Source organism: Pteronotus mesoamericanus, unplaced genomic scaffold (genome assembly GCF_021234165.1).
Source record: "Pteronotus mesoamericanus isolate MK-2021 breed Mesoamerican mustached bat unplaced genomic scaffold, CSHL_Meso_final contig_177, whole genome shotgun sequence".
Classification (NCBI taxonomy): Eukaryota; Metazoa; Chordata; class Mammalia; order Chiroptera; family Mormoopidae; genus Pteronotus; species Pteronotus mesoamericanus.
In genome coordinates, this window is record NW_026555073.1 from 3,114,493 (window position 1) to 3,136,162 (window position 21,670).

General features: G+C 39.4%; 1 protein-coding gene across 1 annotated transcript in view; it reads left to right on the plus strand.

Moving 5' to 3' along the window:
* Positions 1–3,572: 3,572 nt before the first annotated feature.
* CHM (CHM Rab escort protein) overlaps positions 3,573–21,670 on the plus strand; it is a 141,528-nt gene continuing 123,430 nt past the window's right edge. The window contains exon 1 of the mRNA XM_054566644.1: positions 3,573–3,677. Coding sequence (XP_054422619.1) covers positions 3,629–3,677 — 49 coding nt within the window. The 5' untranslated portion in view covers positions 3,573–3,628. The remainder of the gene's footprint in view (positions 3,678–21,670) is intronic.

The following is a 21,670-nucleotide window of genomic DNA, read 5'->3' on the forward strand; positions in this document are numbered from 1 at the left end:
TACAGTTGACATGCAATATTATGTTAGTTTTAGGTGTACAACACAGTGATTAGATATCTCTATAACTTAGAAAGTGGTGACCCCAATAAATCTCGTACCCACCTGGCACTGCACATTGTTATTTCAGCTTTGTTGACCATATTCCCTACGATATACTTTATATCCCCGTGACTGTTCTGCAACCTCCAGTCTGCACCTCAAAATCCCTCCTCGCTTTTCACCCATTTCCCTCACCAACTCTCCCTTCCAGCAACCGTCAAAGTGTTCTCTGTGTCTATGGGTTTGTCTCTGTTTTGTTTGTTCATTGATTTTGTTCACTGGATTCCACGTATAAGTAAAATCATTTGGTATTTGTTTTTCTCTGACTTACTTCACTTAGCATACACATCTCTTGACAACTTCTTTTGTTATCAGAAATCAAAAATCAGATACCATTAAATGTGAAGTCATTCCATATTGCAGATTTCTCTGTGTTTGTCTGAACTTTTTATTTTGTGCAACCATACAGAAAATTTACTACGTTCAAACTTTGAGGATAATAAAACAAAAGAAAACAAGTTCGTTTATTAAATGATGAAATGCAAATAGCGTTAATACTTAATCTTTTCAGTATAGGTGCTTGAATATATTCAGGCAACTCTAATTAACTGCATGTTAGTTTGGTAAAATATAGGGGAGTTTTGCAATCAGGCCACTGAATATTCAGTTTAATTACGTTGGTATGCACTTCTATTTGCTTCTAATGCCAAGGATCCATTGGTAAAATGAATGCCTATTTTGTGGTCTGTTATGCAGAAAATGTTTAATCCAGTGTTTGATTTACTCTGTGAAATCTTCCCTATTCAATGTGTTTATTCATCCATGCAGAATTGGGTATGCTGCTTTCTGTTACTATGACATTACAATTAAACAGCTGAGACAAGAACAGCAAGACTTTCTGTAAAGGTTCATGAAATTCCCACAAAGTTATTCATAGTGCATTGTTTTATTTTGTTTTGCGAGGACTAAGAAAAATGCAAATGTGTTCTAAATATTTCTGTACCAAAGAAGCCAGCAAATTCAATAGGTAGTGCAAATAACCACTTTGTTACTAAAAGTAACACTTAAAACATATTTCTGTTATAGTGGAAATGATTGCTGTCTCAACACTGATTATCTTTTAAAGATGGAAATGGACACAAATTCAAAGGACCTGAATTTGATACAACAGAAAATGGTATGATGGAACAATATTTGTACATATTTCAAATGGAAAAGTCTAAATTGACGTCACTGCAAAACTTCTCAGAATGTGTGTATGCTCATAAAAGTACTACTTCATGTTGTTTTGGGTTGGGTTATTCTTCAGCAGACTGGACTTTCTCCATTTTTAGCTATGTTTTATTGTCCAAAGTATTTGCGCTCATAAATTTATAATGCCACTATAATCACAGGCTTAGAGACAGAAAAATTTTAATTCCAAGTAAGCTCTAATACTAGTCCTGCGTTCAAAAAACTTTTCCTTCCTAAGCCTGGATCTTGGAATAAAATGTTACTAATCTACTTCCTGAAATGTTGTTGCTTCTTTTTCATGGTGTTAAGAGATAAACGTTGGTACAGATGTAACTATTTTCCAAGAAGCTCTCTTAATCTTAAGGAACTCAGAGTATCCATGGCTTATCTGACACTCTTATTTCAGTTTATACCAGAAGATTAGTGTCTTGTTAGTTTGTTTTTTTTTACAATATGGTAAGAATGAGATTCCATGGTAGTGGATTCCGTGTGTGTGTGTGTGTGTGTGTGTGTGTGTGTGTGTAAAATTATGTGACTGCTGGGTCGTAAACGACACTAATAACACTGACACCTGGGAGAAGTCTATCATACTTGTGTCCACCTGGCCCATTACCACTTCTAGAAAATTCTTCCTGTGTCCTACTGATTCTGGGGTTATATCATCTATGAAAACATCAAAAATATCATTCTGTGCCAGACCAGCCTAGTGTTTCCCAAAGTGTGTGTTGTGGTTTTAAAGCCACAAAATCCTCATAGTTCACATGCACATTTCTTGTAAAAGATGTGAAGAGTCCTCCAGTAAAGAAGCCATTTAACTAATCATGAAACTCCTGTTAATATCCTGCAGAATTACTTGCCTCCAGAACACACTGGAGTATCAGAGATCACTGTCCCCTTCAGCATTCAATAAACATTTTATTAGGTTCCTATTCAAGGAGAGGCATTTCTCTAGGTGCTTGGCATAGTTCAGTGAACAAACATTTCTGTCCTCCTCGTACTAACTGTCATGAGCCTTTAATTTATATGAGCTCTCCCTCCATGTGTTTATATGTTTAATTCCAAAGCCATCCTGGAGGGAAAGTATTTATATTTTATTTAAGAACAGATTATCTATGGTATGATACTGCAGAGCAGTATCACACAGTTGAAATAACTATTACCATGAGAAGTTTTTTTTGGTCAAACGAATTTAAAACCCAAAGGCCACAACAATAGTGAAATAATCCATATGGTGTTATATCCTTGCAGTTAAGAATTTAAACATTCACCAATCTTTAGGATACATTCCAAATAAGATGATGCTAAATCACCAAGTATATGCGTTTAAACCGTTGACAGATATTGCCAAATCACCTTCCAACGGAATTGCATTAATTTCCAGTTCCACTAGCAATGAATTTCTGGGATCCAAAAAGTAGCTTTTTTCACTTGCCTGCGCCCTCCCCGGCATTTTTGCTTTGGGATTGTCAGACAGCAAAACATTTTATATAATAGGATGGGGGTCAGGGGTGGAAAGAGGCTGACCTTGAAAATCTTTATGAGAGCTCTATTAGCTGCTTGCCGTAGACTATCTGAAACTCGTTAGCAAGTACAATAACATTAATCAGTTTAAAATAAAGGGCCATTTTACCTTCATCATGTGTGCAGTAGCTTATCGGGAGAATCTTGAATGGACTGCTCACATATGTATACGAGTAGGATACCAGATTGTGAATCAATAAACGCTTATCAAGCAACTATTATGCTTTCATATATTTTTCCCTCCTGTTTAGCAAGGCTGATTTTGCAAATATGTATTTCCTGGATAGCAGTTTAGACTAACTAGAAGTAGAGAGACAATGAAAAGTTCCATTGTGGCGAAACTAGAGGGAGAGGTTTTTCGTGGGCTTTCATGGAGGAGACATAGAGATGAAAAAGATACAACATATAGTTTGAAAACAGTGGTCAGAAACACTGGAGACATGGTTTTCAGCTGGAATACACATTTCCTTTGTTCACAGAGCAATCCCCTTTTTATTTCAATCTGTCCTCAGCGCCTCCTAATAATAATTGTTGCTTCATCGTTGTTAAGGATCTCCCCACATTCATCCTAGCGATCGTAGTAAACACAGACATCTCTTTTCTACCCCAAACCTGCAGGCTAAACGCCCTACTGCCCGCAGCCTGGAAAATGAATCAAGCTTTTATCATTCGCACAAACATTTCAAATACAATGCTGTAGCCGCCTACTTGGATTCGCCACCCAAGAACTACAATACCCAGAATGCACTGTTTTCCCTTCCGGTTTCTACCACGGCATTGCCTAACTCGCTCTCCTTTCTACAAGTAATAGTCACATGACACGTTTCCTGTCAAGATGGCGGACAATCTCCCGTCGGAGTTTGATGTGATCGTAATAGGGACGGGTATGTGTGGCTCTGGTACTTCCCGGACAAAGTGTAGGAAGGCTGTCGGTTCCTACGTTCTCTGTCAGTGGCGAGGGTTGGCGAGAAATGCCAGGGGTTGAGCAGGGGAGGGAGGACGGAAAGGAAGTTGTGTAGTCTGGCTGCAGCGCGGGACTTGGCAGCTCCAGGGAGGGGCTTGGACCCGCGGTGTTTAGCGCCATTTGAGTAGGGGTCGATCTGGTCGACGCCGAAGGCTGAGGTTGGTTGCCGCAGGCCATCCCTGTAATTGCCGTAGAGGGAGGTGGGTTTGCACTGTCCTGAGAATGTAGGGTCGGGATTTTATCAATGGAGATGCCTTTGGCGTGACAGGATTCCCTCCTTGTTGATTTCAAGGTGGTATTTCCCATCATTTTGTCTCGCCATTTCATAGGAATTTTTCGTATATTTATATAATCCTACGATGCAGGGCCGCTCGGATACAGCCGAGTCCTCAGTTTTTCGGGGGGAAAAAAAAAAAAGATGCTCAGTTGTTACCCGTGTGCGTTTTTAATTTACTAGGGCAAGGAAACGGATTCTTTTCTATTGTGTTGAGAAGTCTGGGGGGATTGTATTTTTCGAGGAAGCCATTATTCCTGCTTTATCGTGCAGAAAGAAAGCATTATGCTTTCTACCACCCACTTAGCAACCCAGAGTAAATGAGCTGAGGAGAAGCTTCTGTGAGTTCCCGTTCAGGTGTGTGATCTTATCGGCCCCCTGTTTTCCCACCGTTTATTTGCCAGGTTTTGGGTGGAGCCAACCCTCCCCCCACCTCGCAATTTCTAGTTGACAAATTCAACGTACGACACAGGGCAGAAGACATCTGGCCGCAGCTGGTATTTTGTTTTCCTTAACGGTGTGAACGGTGGCTTTTAGATGGGGTGAAAGAGATTGTTGGGTGGGATTTTCTCCTGTCTGCGGAATGTGGTAGGCCAGAGAAGGTAGGCCTTGTCGTTTGTGTTATTTGAATTCAGTGTCTTGTCTTTCCAAACAGTAGGAGCAGCCATGTTTCCAGGGCTGGAGGAAAAGAATAGCTACCTGTTTTCTGATGCTTATTATTTGCTAATCCATGTGCTAAGCACTTTACAAGATGCGTGGAATCCTCACAATCGCTTTGCTAGAGTAAGGTGTTCTCTACACTTGACAGAAGAGGGAAACAATGTTTCGAAAGGTCGCAGTTTGCTTAAGATCACACAACTGGAAAATTTCCAAAGGCCCATCCCAGTCCAGAAGGACAATCAATAGTTCCTACCTTCAGACTTAACTCACATTAATAGAAATAATTGGCAAAACTTGATTCTGGACCTTGCTTGGCTCTTAACTAGCTCTGTGAATTACTAGGGCTAGGCACTTAATCTCTCTGAGCCTCAGTTTCCTGGTTTTTCAACACAGGAAGCCTTTTCAATACTATGTAGGCTTTTGGGTGCTCCCTAACCAAAAATTCTCTTATTCTAGTAGTACCTGCAAAATTGTTCTCAGCACAGTAAGGGAATGTTGATTTCCATCCTGGAAACCGCATGGCTGCAGATGACCTTTCTATAATTGCTGTGAACAGATGTGGGAAGAAGCCAACAGACTATTCACTTACTTTCTCCAGTCTGTCCTGAAAATGAGAACATCCATTTTAGAATGGTGGTTCTACTAAGGTTCTATACTATTGCCTTTCTTTTTTATTGCCTAGGAACTTAGGTGTTGTAAAAATTTTAATGTATCATTAAGTGATTTTTTTAATCATCTGGATTCAAAATTAATTGATAAGATTGCCAATTCTTATTCAATACTGTTACTTCTTATAACAATCTACCTTCTGATTCAGTTCATAATGTGGACTACATGTATTGTGGTGGAGTATGTTATGATCGAGTTAGGAAGAGACAGTGATCCAGAGAATTACATCAGGAGGCATGTGATATCTGGCAGAAGATGCATCTCAGACTTACTTTGGTGAGAGTAATGTTATTACTTAAAGTATTGGAAGGAGTTATTTGAAGTTAATCATAAAAATTAAGATTTTCATTATCACTTAATGGTAAACATTTCATCAAGGGCATTACTTAAATTTGTGAATTGAGCCTTTGCTTTCAGGTAGGTCAAAGTGGAAAAATTGGATCAAAGTTATTTCCCAAATGCATGGTTCCAATAATTCCAATCAATACTTGGTTGGAATCACTTTTAATGTGTTTGCAATATCTCTCTGCTGAAATAGTTTGCCGAAAGTAGCCAATAATATGTTTTCTGCTTTGGTAAATGTCCCAGCTTCAGGAAATCATAGGAAAAGCATTGTTTCATAGCTTCAGTTTTACTGACAAAAGCAGAATTAATCGCGCGTGTATCAGAGACATGAAGAAATAGGCTAGGAGGTATAATTTTTCTTCTAGCAGATTTAGTGCTAGTTAAAGTCAGCAACAGGCAATTGAGTTATCAAGTCAAACCATCTATGGAAAGTGTTTTAAATAACCTTGACCTTGATTACTTTGTATTTTTTTTTTATAATAAAACGTTTTTCTTAAGACCACGTTTTGAAGAGATTATGGGAAAATAAAGTTTTGTATGTATTTTCTGAGTTGGGCCCATTTCCTTCTCATTACAAAATACAGGAAATATCTCTGGAATACCCAGAGGCAGAGGAATGAGATAAAATACTTGAACCATGGGAAATATAGAAGAAAACTTAATAAGGAACAAGAACCAGCTTAAGGGAGAGGACGAAAATAGATACGCGGTAGGTGTCTAAAAAGTGGTCTTTAGTTTGGGTAGGCAGTTGTCATTTTCAAGACGTTTTGTAATTTCAAGAGACATTTGAATGATAATTTTGTGGATTGTAGAGAAGAGTCTGGTTTCAGGTTAAAAATAGTCCCAGGCACGGAACACCTCACTGGAGGTGTGAGCTGGCAACCTGTGTAATCCGCCATCTGCAGCAGAGCCGACAACTCACCCGAAGAGCAGAAAAGTAGGCAGTTAGGTGAAAGTTACAAGAGCCACGTGGCTTTAAAAAAAATATTTTTAGAGAGAGGAAGGGAGAAAGAGCAGGAGAGAAAAAACATCCATGTGCGGTTGCCTCTCGCATGCCCCCTCCTGGGGGCCTGACCCGCAACCCAGGCCTGTGCCCTGCCTGGGAATCCAGCCAGCGACCCTTCCGTTCGCAGGCCAGTGCTCAGTCCACTGAGCCACACCATTCAAGGCTCTCATCAGCTTTTACAAAAGCTGTGTTTGGGGGGTGTCATTCAACGTAAGTGACAGTTCATATCCTTATGGGAAAGGGGAGAGTCTACCACCTAAAATGCAAACCTGCATCAAACCGCACAGCAGCCTGGGACTGTGTAGTGTAGTGACAGACATTGAATTTTCAGTGTTTTCAGCCCACATTTGCTGAAAACTAAGTTCCTGCCCTTGTGCAGTTTACTGTATTGCCTGTTCTAAGGAACTGTTTGCAGTTCCTGACAGACAGTTACATCCTCAGAGCCACTCAGAAGCCAATGAGGGCTTTGCATTGCTTCCTTCTTGCTCTCTGAAGACGACACAGAGATTCTACTTGCATCCCTTTCCTTTCTAAAGTACACCACGCACATAATATTGTGGACTTCTTCCCCTAACATGGGCCGTGGAGTAGGCTCACTTAAATTTTTTGGGCAGACGATAGACATGTACATCCTTTTGAAGAATTTTATTGCTAAAGATTTTGGGGGAAAGACATACCTTGCTAGAAAGTTCTGGGCACAGTATAATACTCGATGTGCCAGCGTGGCGTAATGGGACTCACTTGACCTTCAGGAGTGGCTTTTGGCAAATTGCATAATCTCCCAGGACGTCAATTTGTTCCTCTGAAAAGGGAGAGATTTGAATTAGGCAACTTCTATGGTGTGCATCTACCAGCTCTAAAATTTATCATTGTGTGCGCGTAATCGTGGCTCTGGCTCCTTGGAAAGGGCCTGACTCTGTATAGTCCTTATAATAAGTCAAGTCAGTGTCGAATATCTTTTACAAAATACTCTCTCCAGGTGGCTCCTCAAAAAAATTTTTTTGAAAATGATAAGCTACTTTTATTATGTAGGCAGCTTTGCTCCATCGCCTACTGTTGGTCGAGAATCAAAAACAGTAAGGGAATTAGCTTTGGCCGGCAGCTCATGACTGTGATGCCTTTATATCGGCGGTGGAGTAGCAACAGTCCTTTAAACACTGGGGGACAGGAATACTGCAGGAGGTGACAGAGGAGCTATGTGCACCGAGGACCTATTAGTGATTAGTGATATCCATGTCATTTATTCCTCTTCCAGGGAGCCTGTATGTGATTCTACCGTCACAGGGTGTCCATGCTTCCTCCGCTTGTCTTTCTAAGCATCCATGGGCCCATGGTCTAGAGCGGAGTTCTTTGGTTCATTTGTTTTTTGTTTATAAATTGCAAGGTGCCACCTATTTTGCGGTCATGAGATCAAATTCCAACATTAAAAAAGGTGTAGAATAGAATACATCAGAATATATGACACGTAGTAAGGATGAGTATAGTTTTATGAAACGGTTCATATGTGTGTAATACATCATTGTGTAAAATACACCTATCTATACATACAGGGTGGGGCAAAAGTAGGGTTACAGTTGTATGTGAGAGAGTTTAATTTTGTATTATGATTTATTAATCATTGTGTTATTTTCCATACCAGCAACTGTAAGCCTACTTTTGCCCCACCCTGTATATACATATATTTACATACACCTGCGTGTATTTAAAATATACAGAAAGCAATGAAAGGACACGAAGCGGTAACAAGTGTTACCTCGGGAATGTATTGAATAGGGAAAAATAGGGGTCTTTCACTTTTGACGTCATATACTTCTGCTGGGTTTGATTTTTTTAAAACAAGCATTTATTACTTTCATTTTTAACAGCACAGTTTTCAAAGCTGAAAGGAGCCCTTAGAGATCGGCCCGTCTGTCTACAGCCACTGCCCCACATGCCCAAAGTCACAGAAGACGACAGTAGTGGATTTAGAACTCCTGACTCCCAGTCTGGTTTCTCTTAGACGCTGCTGCTATCAATTAATACGGCGCTACCTGCTGCCCTGCAATATTTATCGTTTCTAACCTTCACAACAACCTTACAAGATTTTACTGATACAGAAAAAAGTTCAGAAAGAACTTTCTCAAAACTACCCACACTACGCCATGCTGCCAGAATAGCAGCACAGACTCATTCAAAGGGTGGGAAACAGACTCCCAGGCGTAGCTCTGGGCAGCTTTTAAGCTTTGCATAGACCTCCTCCCTGACTTGCAGATGTTCTTACTGCCTTAGTAAGGTTTCTTTTGTATTTCATTGTTTTTGCTATTATAGTTGTCCCGCTTGTCCCGCTCTGCCCAGCCCGCCCCCTACTCCCATGGGTCCTTCATGTATGTTCTCTGGCTGGTCCCTTCCCCTTCTTTCTGTCAGTCCTCACCTCCCCTCTCCCCTCGGTCAGCTGCCAGTCTATCCCATGTGTCCATGTCTCTGGTTCTATTTTGATTGTTAGTTTCTTTTGTTGATTACGTTCTACTTATAGGTGAGATCATATTGTATTTGTCTTTCACCCCCTGGCTTATTTCACTGAGTATAATACTCTACAGCTCCATCCATGCTGTTGCAAAAAGTTAGAGTTCCTCCTTTCTTTCTGCTGCATACTATTCCATTGTGTAAATGGACCACAGTTTTTTGATCACTCGTTTACTGATGGGCACTTAGGTTGCTTCCAGCACCTGGCTATTGTAAATTGTGCTGCTATGAACATTGCGGTGCGTAGGTTCTTTTGAACTGGCATTTCAGGGTTCTTAGGGTATAATCCCAGCAATGGAATCACTGGCTCAAAAGGCAGCTCTATCTTTAATTTTTTGAGGCAATTCTGTACTGTTTCCCACAGTGGCTGCGCCAGTCTGCGTTCCCACCCACAGTGCACTAGGCTTCCCTTTTCTACACAGCCTCGCCAGCACTTGTTTGTGGATTTGTTTATGATGGCCATTCATCATAATGAATGATGTGGTATCTCATTGTGGTTTTAATTTGCATTTCTCTGATGATTAGTGATGCTGAACATTTTTTCATGTCTATGGGCCCTCTGTATGTCCTTCGAGAACTGTTTATTCAGGTCCTTTGACCACTTTTAATTGGATTATTTATCTTTTCTCGTGTTGAGTCATTTAAGTTCTTTATATGTTTTGTAGATTAAACCGTTGTCTGCTGTATCATTGGCAAACATGTTCTCCCATACAGTTGGTTTCCTTTTCATTTTGATAATGGTTTCTTTACCTGTGCAGAAGATTCTTAATTTGATGTAGTCCCATTTGTTTATTTTGTTCCTTTGTTTCCCTTGCCCTAGGAGATATATTGACAAATATATAGCTATGCGAGATATCTGAAATTTTATTGCCTGTGTTTTCCTCTAAGATTTTTATGGTATCATGACTTATATTTAAGGCTTTTATCCATTTCAAGTTTACTCTGGTGTATGGTGTAAAATGTTGGTCTAGTTTCATATTTTTGCATGTACTAGTTCAGTTTTCCCCACACCATTTATTGAAAAAACTGTCTTTACTCCACTGTATCCTCTTGTCTCCTTTGTCAAATATTAGTTGACCATAAAGGCATGGGTTTATATCTGGGCTTTCTATTGATCTGTATGTTTATTCTTATGCCAGTACCAGGCTGTTTTGATAACAGCAGCCTTGTAGTATAGTTTGATATCAGGTATTATGATCCCTCCAACTTTGTTCTTTGTCAAGATTGCTGTGGCTCTTCAGGGTGTTTTGTGGTTCCATATAAATTTTTGGAATATTTGCTCTAGATATGTGAGAAATGCCATTGGTATCTTAATAGGAATTGTGTTGAATCTGTAGATTGCTTTGGGTGGTATGGGCATTTTAATGATGTTAATTCTTCCTATCCATGAACATGGTATATGTTTCCATTTATTTGCATCTTCCTCAGTTTCTTTCTTCAGTGTCCTATAGTTTTCTGAGTCCAGGACTTTTATCTCCCTAGTTAAATATAGTACGGTTTCTAAGAAGGAGCAATTATGGGAAGAAGAAACAGAGCAGAACAGGGCAAGGCTCCTGCTCGTATAGGCTTAGTGGGTGCTCAGAAAATGTACTTGATTTTTATGGCCCCATAATACCAGACAGAGGTGCTTCCCAGAAAGAACTCATGCTTCCCATGGAGAGCCCTGGGAAGACTCAGGTGTCTTGAGTCATCATCTTCTTCCTCCGTCCTTTGGCTTTTTGGTGGGAAAGACCAGGGGGAATTTCGGGGGAGCGAGAGGGAGAGAAACATCCATGTGCGGGAGATACATCTATTGGTTGTCTCCTGCACACGTGCCCAACTGGGGACTGAACCCACAACCCAGGCATGTGCCCTGACTGGGAATCGAACCCACAATCTTTCACTTTGCGGGACGAGGCCCAACCAACTCAGCTACACCTGTCAGGGCAGGGAAAGATCTTTGTGTGTCTATTACCACTATTTCTGTCTTTTTTTTTTTTTTTTGGTCGTTTACAGGCTTTCTGTTTTGTTTTTTTTTCTTTTATCCTGTTTTGTTCACCAGCTTGCATTATGTGTCATTTGTTTTGCCTAAAGGTTCTGAACAAATTGATCTTATTTGGGGACATAATATAAAACTGTCCTTTGCAAATGTAAGAATGCTGAAGGAGCTGAAGAAAGCCTACAGATTTTGCTGTTAGGAAAAAATGCTGTGCAGTTCTTTAGGTGTTTATTGATGGAAGAGTATGTACTTTGTGCTCTCAGTACCTAGAAAAGTAAAGGGAGTTCCCTGACTCTGGAGAAGACTCTCTGGGAGAGGCTTGCCCTTCCCTGTAAATTCTGTTTGTGCCATTTCCTCAGAGAGAGCTGTGTCTGTTAGTGGGGACCCCGCTCCGGCCCCCTGCAGCATTGTTCCCATGCCTTATGTCATATTCTCATTTTCTCCAGTGCTCTCACGATGTTTTGGATAAAGCCAGGCTCTAGCAATTAAAATCAAATATGGCTGCTCACCATCACATCCTCAGAAACAATGACAATTTCACGTAATTGACCCGTTTAACTCCCGGTGGAATTATGCGCTATTCACTTTTAGCGCAGAGCCTTTTAACTGGAAGATTAGGCTGTGCTTGCTTTGCTTATGAATGGTTTTAGAAGTAAAATAGACTAAGAATCACCATCAGTTCCCAGTTTATATTTATATATTTTACAAAACTATATTAAATTTGAAAATAATGTGTTGTGTATTAAGGAGCCCTAACATCTCAAAGGAGGCTGCGTGACCGGTGGAGTCAGCAGTCTTATAATGTGGTCCAGGATCTGGTCCACAGCTTTCTTTTGTATTATAAACTATCATAAATACAAATGAAATATGTGTGTATATATACAAGGGTATGTGTTTTATTTATTTCAATGAACAATAATAAAGCAAATGGCACATATGCAAGATCCAGCTAAAGAAAAACAACATTATCTTAGAATCTCCTTGTGTGGCCGCTGTTAACCATGTCCCTTTCTTTTCCCACAGATGTAACCATTATGGTAAATTGTATTAATGGTTCCCTTGATTTTTTTCAAGTGTTTTTATCACATGTTTATGTATCTGTAATCAGTATATTGTTAACTTTATCTGTTTTTAACACTTGTCTAACTTTTGGAACTCTGTATTATTTCTGTTGCTTTCATTGATCAGGCTTACGCTGGTACGGTTCATCTGTACAGATGCATATTGCTGTAATTCCCATACACACATGCGCACACACTTCAACTTTAGGAGGTTATGCCTGTTGACCAAAATAATTCTACTTATGCTTTGTTTTTCAGATTCTCAAGCGCCCCCTCGGGAAATACATGATGCTATAATCATATACATTCATGACAAAGTATGATCAGTCTGTACATAACTGTTGCGCAGCTTTTTCAGTGATACGCTTCACTTTTCTATTATTGCAGTATATTTTTATCTCATTTAGTAAACACACCGTATTTAACTTTCCGCAACCTTCCACCTCAAAATACACTTCACAGCTGATATGTACAAGCTTATGTCCAATTCCATTGCTTCAGGTTGTTCTGTAAGTCTGTTTTATTCCAACCTACCGTATTTTTCTGTGTGTAATGCACACTTTTCTGCCCAAATTTTTGAGGGAAAAATAAGGATGCGCATTATACATGGGTATAATGATTACAAATCAGCATAATAATCCTGCGTATAACGCGCACAAAGACGTGGGTGCGCATTGTACACGGGAGCACATTACACATGGCAAAATATGGTAGTTCCTGGCATGGCATAGGTCTTTGGCAAATATTTACATTACCTAATGAAACTTTCATTACGACAATTTGGGTTGATATAGTTTTCTTGATTTAGGTAAAATCCCAGATGTATCATTCAATCTGTAAATACTTGAATAAATATCTGAAAGGGAAGGGCTGTCATTTGAAAACATAACTTCATGCCCTCTTTCACATCTTAAGCTTTTCGTAAGGCATTTATCCATTGTGTTTCTTTGGTCTACCGTTCCTTCTAGTGTAGTTTACTCTTCTGAAATGATTTTTTCCCTTTAATTTCTTCTTGAGTCATCTCATCCTTCTTTCAAATGTTCCTATTATCTAATCACACTGTTGATGTGTTCTAATTCTGATTTATGTTGCTCTTTCAAAGCTTCTGTCATTTTAACTTTTAAAAATGTTTTTTAATTGGTTTTAGAGAGAGAGAAAGAGAGGAAGAGACACATTGATTTGTTGTTCCACTTATTCATTCATTGGTTGATTCTTGTATGTGCCCTGACCCAGGATCAAACCTTCAACTTTGGCGTATTGGGAGGATGCTCTAACCAACTGAGCTACCCTGCCAGGGCTTCTTAATTTCTTTTAACTTAAATTATCATAGTTAGATTGTGGTTTTCATCTGATATGCAAGCATGCCTTCCTGGTTTAGTTCATTCCTTATTCTTCCTTTTTTTTTCTTTCTGTACAAAGAATGGGCTCAACCAAGTTCCCTTTGCATCGCTTATTTTTAGTGAAACATGTTTTCCGTGTGTGGGTTTATTTCTGTGCCCTCTATTTCATTTCATGGATATATGTGTCTGCTTTTGTACCAGGACTGTACTGTTTTGAGTACTATAGCTTTGTAGCATGGTTTTAAATCAAGGAGTTGGAAAAATTCCAGCTTTGTTCCTCTTCTGGATTTCTTCGGTTGAGGTCTTCTGTGGCTCCATACACATTGTAGAATCCTTTGTTTCAGGTCTGTGAAAAATGCCATTGGCATTTTTATGGGAATTGCATTGGCTCTATAGATTGCTTTGTGTATTACAGACATTAAATAATACTAATTCTTCCAGTCTATAAGCCCAGTAGGTATATCTTTCCATTTATTTGTGACTTCTTCAGTTCCTTTCATCAGTATCTTATAGCTTTCAGAGTACAGGTCTTTCACCTCCTTCATTAAATGTATTCCTAGGTATTATATTCTTTTGGATGCAATTGCAAATGGGGTTGTTTTCTTAATTTCCCTTTCTAGTAGCTTGTTATTAATGTATAGAAACACACCGATTTCTGTATTTTAATTTTGTGTCTTGTGACTTTACTGAATTCATTGATTCTAAAAGTTTTTTGGTGGAGTCCTTGGGGTCTTCCGCATCTAGTAATGTCATCTGTGGATAGTGACAGCTTTACTTATTCCTTTGTCATTTCGAGGCCTTCTATTTCTTTTTCTTGCCTCCACGGCTTACGTCTGAGCGGGGGTCCCACAGTGCCATGCTGGGGCTGTTTTGGCTGAGGCTGCGACAGGCCCAGGCCAGGGCCCCAGGTACAGGTGTCTCCTGGACTGAGTGGGCGGGCCAGCTGGCAATGGTGCAGATGTGGTCTCCCAAGTGTTCTTCAGCGCGCTGGGACGGCCTTTGCAGGCCTCCTGAAGTGCCTGCGCCATGCGTGCGTGCTCTGCCTGCACTCTTAAGGTGGAGGAACAATGCAAAAAAAAAAAAAAAAAAAAAAAAAAAAGCACAGCAGCCCCATGTACCTCTGATTCCAGATGTTCGGCAGACCATGTAGGGCTAGTACATGGATTTCTTTTCTGGGTAGTCTCAGTGGCCTTTATACTGCTGGGGGTTTTTTTTCTTGCTGCGTCCCAGAGTGGGGGTCTTTGTGCATGGACCCCTCAGGGATACCCCTGCCTGCTGCAGGTCACTGCATCGCCTTGTCTCCGTCTCTCCTACCCTTATCTGTGCGGTCCCTGTATCACTTACTGTGCACAAGCTGTTTGATCAGCCCGCCATTCTTGTTGAGGGCGAATTGCTCTCTGTGTAGGTTTGGTGTGTCTGTGGGTAGGGGTTGAGCTCAGGATCTTCCTGCACTGCCGTCTTGGACCCGTCCCCCTGTTTTTTAAGTTCAAATCGTTTGCCCGGGAACAGAGACCAAGTTTTGATCTGATGTTAACATGCTGCCTTTGAGAACTTGTAACAGACCTTATGGGTCACTAATTTCAAGCCCTTCATTTTATCTGTAAGGATACCTGTAAGGAAGCAGAGTTTCGAAGAATTAAGTGACTTTCCAGCTATTTAGTGTAAACCTAAAAACAAGAATCCAGTGTTCTGCACTTAGTTCAGTACCCTGAATATTAATGGCCTTGATATTAGACACTCCTAAAAGCCCACGCTATATAAATTTTAAAAAATTAACGTGAAGTTTGCTAGTAAATATTTTAATGGTAGTATATTTTCTAAAGTTCTAAAAATTGCATAGGTATTAATAACAATATTTTCTATGAGGAAGAAATCCATAGATATTTAATTACTACATTTACTAATATGTTTGGTGTTTTTGTCGGTCACAGTGAATTAAAACAACTGTCAATATAAAAACAATATTTGTATCCCTAGGCTGTTTCACTGGCAGCTTTTTTTTTCTTTTTAAGGCGATCCCTAAAAAGTAAATAGAAGATCTAAACCTTTTGTTTAGAATTTGATAGGAATAAACAAAACTATGTGAATCTGGGTTGAAAGTCAGTTTCTGCCTAATTTCCCGATGCTATTTATTTATTTATTTAGTTGAGTGGCTGTGACGTGAGCTAAGTTTGTAGTTTTACCTTTACATCATTCATTCTAGTCAGGTCTATACCCAGTGCTGTTCACGGTTTGTTAAGAATGGTGCGGAAGGTCCAGTTCACAGAGTGGTTTAAGTACTTCCAGGGTGTGGCTCTCTAACAGCTTGTCCTACTCACATGTTTTTCCTCGCTAGTAATTCTATTTTTTTTCCCTAAAGAAAGAAGTTGTTCTTTATTAAAAAAAAAAAAAAGTCCCAGTAAATTTTCTAGTTCTCTGTAATTTTCTTTCCATTCTGGTCTTCGCTAGTTATAAATAACACACGAAATGACTTTTCAAGGTAGAAAGCAGGAATCCATTTTGAAATGTTCTATAAAATCAAGAGTGATTTATGGTTTCATATGATTTGGGCTGAAAGCGCTCAGGCTTTGCCAGATCATCAAAGTCCTGTCAGGGGAATCTATTATTTATTGTTTGATATGCTGGGAGTGGTGTAAGTACTTTATTTTATGTTTATCTTATGTAAGGATAGTGTTAGAAGAAATCAATTCCTGATACTAATGCAGTTTTAAGACTAGATTATAGACAACTGACCTGTGATAGTTGTAAATGATGAGGTTTAACATCAAGAATTTGGATTAAAAAGGGGTTTTGAAAAAATTGAATGAATTTTCATTCCTTTAAAATGTTTCAAATCGTTTCTTGAAACTATTAATTTCATTCCATTTTGGTCCTGATTTTACATCTCTGTTTTATTTAGACAGCTTTGGAAAATGGCAGAAAGTTGAGACTATACATGCTTGTTAGTTATACGATCATAGAACATTCTGTAAGCTTCTAATACATTTTTTCTAGCTGCCAAGTTTATAACAGAACCTTATCTGAGAAGGGAAGGCAGTAACACCTCAATTTCCCCCAGTACAAACTGTTACGAAGTGATAATTTAATACTTACTATTTACCTGTGTTTGATAAAAATGACTTACCAGTAAAAATTGTTGGTCTTGCATCAGAATTCTACATTTTTCTTATAATTCCTTGGTAGACTTATTCGATAACAGCTTCACTAACACATTTAATAATCATATTTAATGTAAAATGTGTAAACGATGTTAAATGAAATATGAACTTCTATAGGGTAAATAGGAAAGACCTGTAGTATACATATAAAGAAAGGTTATTGGACTTACTTAAAAAAAAGTCTTAAGTTGTTAGATCTTCAAAGATAACTTTAATAAATATTAAACAAGTGATAGTTTTTTTTCCCCCCTTCAAATAACTAATCTTATTGGCGTAGGAAGAGAATGGAATAGCACCAATATTTATTGAATGTCAGCGACATGCCACGGAGGCGCTGTGTAAGATGTTCTATATCATTTTGTACCTATTCCTCCCTGCACTCCTACGAGATGTATTATTGGCCCCACATTACTCTCATATTTTACAGTGCGTTTCCAATGTAATACTGTGTGTTTTGACCCTGATCTAGGTTATCTGCTTCTAACTCATGTATGGCTTTTCCTAGTGGGAGAGATTGTGTAATTCATTGCAAGCCTATGTATGTTTCCTACAAATGCTTTCACAAGAACGGTGTGTGGATTTGAGTAATGATTTGGAAGTAGTTCACTTTTTATGGTGCCAAGAGTTAAGAAATGGTTTTATTTTGAAGTCAGTCAAATGCTATTAGGTTATTAAAAACTAATTTGAAATCAGTTTAAATGCTATTAAACTGGCTTATATACACCAATTAAAAAAAAAAGCAGTTATTTTACTTATTTTCCTTAATTATCGATAAGACCACAAAGTTTATGTGTGTTAACTTTATTTTTAAACAAGAATTTCAAGAAATTCTGACATTTAAAGCTCAAATTTCATACAAGTTCATCCTTCATTCTGTGAAGAGAATTGTTTTCCTGAGACACCGATTTGACACTGCTGATCATCAGGCTAAAATCTTTTCAAGACACCGTGTTGCTCCACAGTTGAGCTCCAACCACTCTTTAAAAAAAAAAAAAAAAAAATTTCTTTTTATTGTTTTTGCTATTCCAGTTGTTCTGACTTTTTCTCTCTTTCCCACCTCCACCCAGCCCCCCCCCCGTCCTCCCCTCAGTTGGTCCCCACTGTGTTGTCCTTGTCCATGGCTTGTGCATACGTGCTCATGGGTTAATCCCTTTGCCGTCTTTCTTCCTGGCTCCGCCCTCCTTTCTGGCAGCCGACAGCCGGCAGCCGATTACACATATCCATTCGTCTGTTTCTATGTTGCTCTTCAGTTTATTAGGTTCTTTAGATTCCATATATGAGTGAGATTATGTGGTGGTTAACCTTCACGGACTGGCTGATTTCACTTAGCGTAATAGTCTGCAGGTCCGCCCACGCTGCCACAGAGGGTGAGACTTTCCTCTTTTTCACAGCCACATAGTATTCCATTGTGTGAGTGCACCTCAGCTTTTGTATCCACTCATCTGTTGGACACTCGGGCTGTTTCCAAACCTTGGCAATTGTAAATAGCACTGCTATAAACATAGGGGTGCATATACGAGGTCTGTCCAGAAAAAGTCCAGCCATTGTTATTATAATGAGAACGGTTCACATGACATCGATGTACCCTGGCAGCCAAGGAGCGTGGACTGGAATGCGCGTGTGTAAACAGTGACAACTTCACTGTACTGGTCAGTAGGTGTGGTAGACGCTGTCAAGTGAGCATGTGCACTGTGTGGCCGTCACATTCAAAATGAGTGAATAGAGCAATGAATCCACATCCAATTTTGTGTTAAGCTTAAACATTCCTCTGTGGAAACTGGATGATTCAGAAGGCCACAGCTATGGGCCACTGGTGATTCGTGGCTTTGTCACGACAACATGCCTGCTCATGCGTTATGTCTTGGGCAGTGATTTTTGGCAAAACAGCAAATCACCCAGGTAACTCAGCCCCCTACAGCCCAGATTTGGCGCCCTGCGACATCTCGCTTTCCCCAAAATGAAAATCGCTTTTGAAAGGGAAGAGATTTCAGACCATTGATGAGATTCAGGAAAACGTGACAGGGCAGCGGATGGCAACTAGGAGAACTGTGTGAGGTCCCGAGGTACCTACTTGGAAGGGGACTGAGGTGTCATTGTCCTATGGACAATGTTTCTTGTATCTTCTTCAGTAAATGCCTTTATTTTTCATGGCTGGATACCTTCTGGACAGACTGTGTGTGTGTGTGTGTGTGTGTGTGTGTGTGTGTGTGTGTTGGGATCCTTTGGATATATTCCCAGAAGTGGAATCATGAGGTTGATCGAGAGTCTCATTTTTAAATTTTAAAGGACACTCCATATTGTTATCCACAGCTGCTGCACCAGTCTGCATTCCCACCAGCAGTGTATGAGGGTTCCCTTTTCTCCACAGCCTCGCCAGCGCTTGTTGTTTGTTGATTTATTGACAATGGCCATTCTGACAGGTGTGAGGTGGTATCGCATTGTGGTTTTAATTTTCATTATCTGATGATTAGTGACGTTGAGTGTTTTTTCATATGTCTATTGACTATCTGTATGTCTTTTTTGGAGACATACCTATTCAGGTCCTTAGCCCATTTCTTAATTGGGTTGTTCATCTTCCTGGTGTTCAGTTGTGCAAGTTTTTTATATATTTTGGAAATTAAACCTTAGCAGATGTATCACTGGCAAATATATTCTCCCATACAGTGGGTTCCCTTTTCATTTTGTTGACTCTTTCCTTTGCTGTGCAGAAGGTTTTTAATGTGATACAGTCCCATATGGTTATTTTTCCCTTGTTTCCCTCGCCCTAGGAACTATATCAGCAAAAATACTGTACTCGAGATGTCTTGAGATTTTCCTACCTATGTTCTCTTCTAGGACTTTTATGGTTTTAGGACTTACATTTAAGTCTTTTATTCATCTTGTGTTTATTTTTGTGCATGGTGTAAGTCGGTGGTCTAGTTTCATTTTATTGCATGTACTTGTCCAGCTCTCCCAACACCATTTATTGAAGAGGCTATTTTTACTCCATTTATGTTCCTGCCCCTTTGTCAAATATTAACTGACCATAGAGGCATGGGATTATTTCTGGGCTCTCTGTTCTGTTCCATTGATCTTTGTGTCTGTTCTTATGCCAATACCAGACTGTTTTGATTACAGTGGCCTTGTAGTATAGTTTGATATCAGGTATTGTGATCCCTCCTACTTTGTCCTTCTTTCTCAAGATTGCTGAGGCTATTTGGGGTTATTTTTGGTTCCATATACAATTTTGGAATATTTTTTCTAGATCTGTGAAATACAACATTGGTATTTTAATAGGAATTGTGTTGAATCTATATAGATTGTTTTGGGTAGTATGGACATTTTAATGATGTTAATGCTTCCAATCCATGAACATGGTATATGCTTCCACTTATTTTTACCTTCCTCTGTTTCTTTCTTCAGTGTCCTATAGTTTTCTGAGTCCAAGTGTTTTACTTCCTTGATTAAATTTATTCTGAGGTATCTTTTTTTTTTTTTTTGTTCCAGTACTAAATGAGATTGTTTTCTTAGTTTCTTTTTCTGATAGCTCAGAATTTTTATACATTTTATTGGTGTATAATTCCATTGACTTGTGGGTATTGATTTTATTACCTGCTAGTTTGCCGAATCCTTTTTTTTAGATCTAGTTGTTTTTGGTGGAATCTTTAGGGTTTTCTCTGTACACTGTCACATCCTCTGCCAATAATGACAGTTTTACTTCTTCCTTTCTAATTTGGATGCCTTCTATTTCTTCTTCTTGTCTGATTGCTATGGCTAGGACTTCCAGTACTATGTTGAATAAGAGTGTCCAAGCACTCTTTTTGAACGTCACCTTTTGGTTCCCTCTTCCTTTGCCCTTTACCCCAGGAATACTCCCTTCTACTTTTCTTTTTTCCTTCTACATGTTACTTCTTTGATAATCTTCAGCTGGGTTGTTGTAGATCCTGAAACACCCACCTAGGGTCCACAGCTCTTTAGAGTTTTCCATGAGTCCCATCTACAGAATTCCTTCTGTTTCTTTCCATTGTGTTTCTAGAACAGTTTTAATTACATTGATTTTTTAAAAAGAGTTTATTTATTTATTTTTTCAGAGAGGGGAAGGGAGGGAGACAGAGAGGGAGAGAAACATCCATGTGTGGTCGCCTCTCATGCACTCCCTACTGGGGACCTGGCCCGCCACCCAGGCACGTGCCCTGGCTGGGAATCGAACCGGCGACCCTTTGGTTCACACGCCAGTGCTCAGTCCACTGAACCACACCAGCCAGGGCCTGATTGATTTTTTTTAAATCACTTTATGTTCATGTCCTTTACACTCTGAGCTCTTTTAGGCTAGGAATTGCCTCAATCTTAGCTTTTTTCGCCTCACTACCTATCACAGTCTGCTCGATCTCTTTCTCTCCTTTTCTTTTCTTCCAAAAATATTTACAGAGCACCTACCATGTGCACCCTCTGTTCAAGAACTCAGGGTTTATTAAATGGGTGGAAAGAAATACGAAATCTTGGCCAGGAAGATATTACTGGCTGTATTATTATCCCGTTATTTTAATCATGCTAAGCATGAAGCGAACAGGCCTGTTTGTCATGGGAACAGCCTATCAATTTTACAAACTCGTGGAGATGCCTGGATGGAAGCATGGAGGGAAAACACAAATGATAGTCATTTTGATTTTATGTAATTTGGACTCCAATCATGTTCAGCACTGAAACCCGTTCTTGGCTTTGCTCTGTCAGCAGACATGCCTTCTGACAGTGTTGGTCCCAGCCATGGAAATAACCACATGCCAACCACATGTGTATTTGCCTATACAAAGTAACAGCTAATTTAGGCCAAGGAGAGGAGAGTAATTTTATTATTGTTTGCCATTGGAGTGGGCGTCTGGTAAAAATAGCTGTATGTTTCGAGTGGTATTTAGATGAAATGCAGTATTTTAAAAATATCTT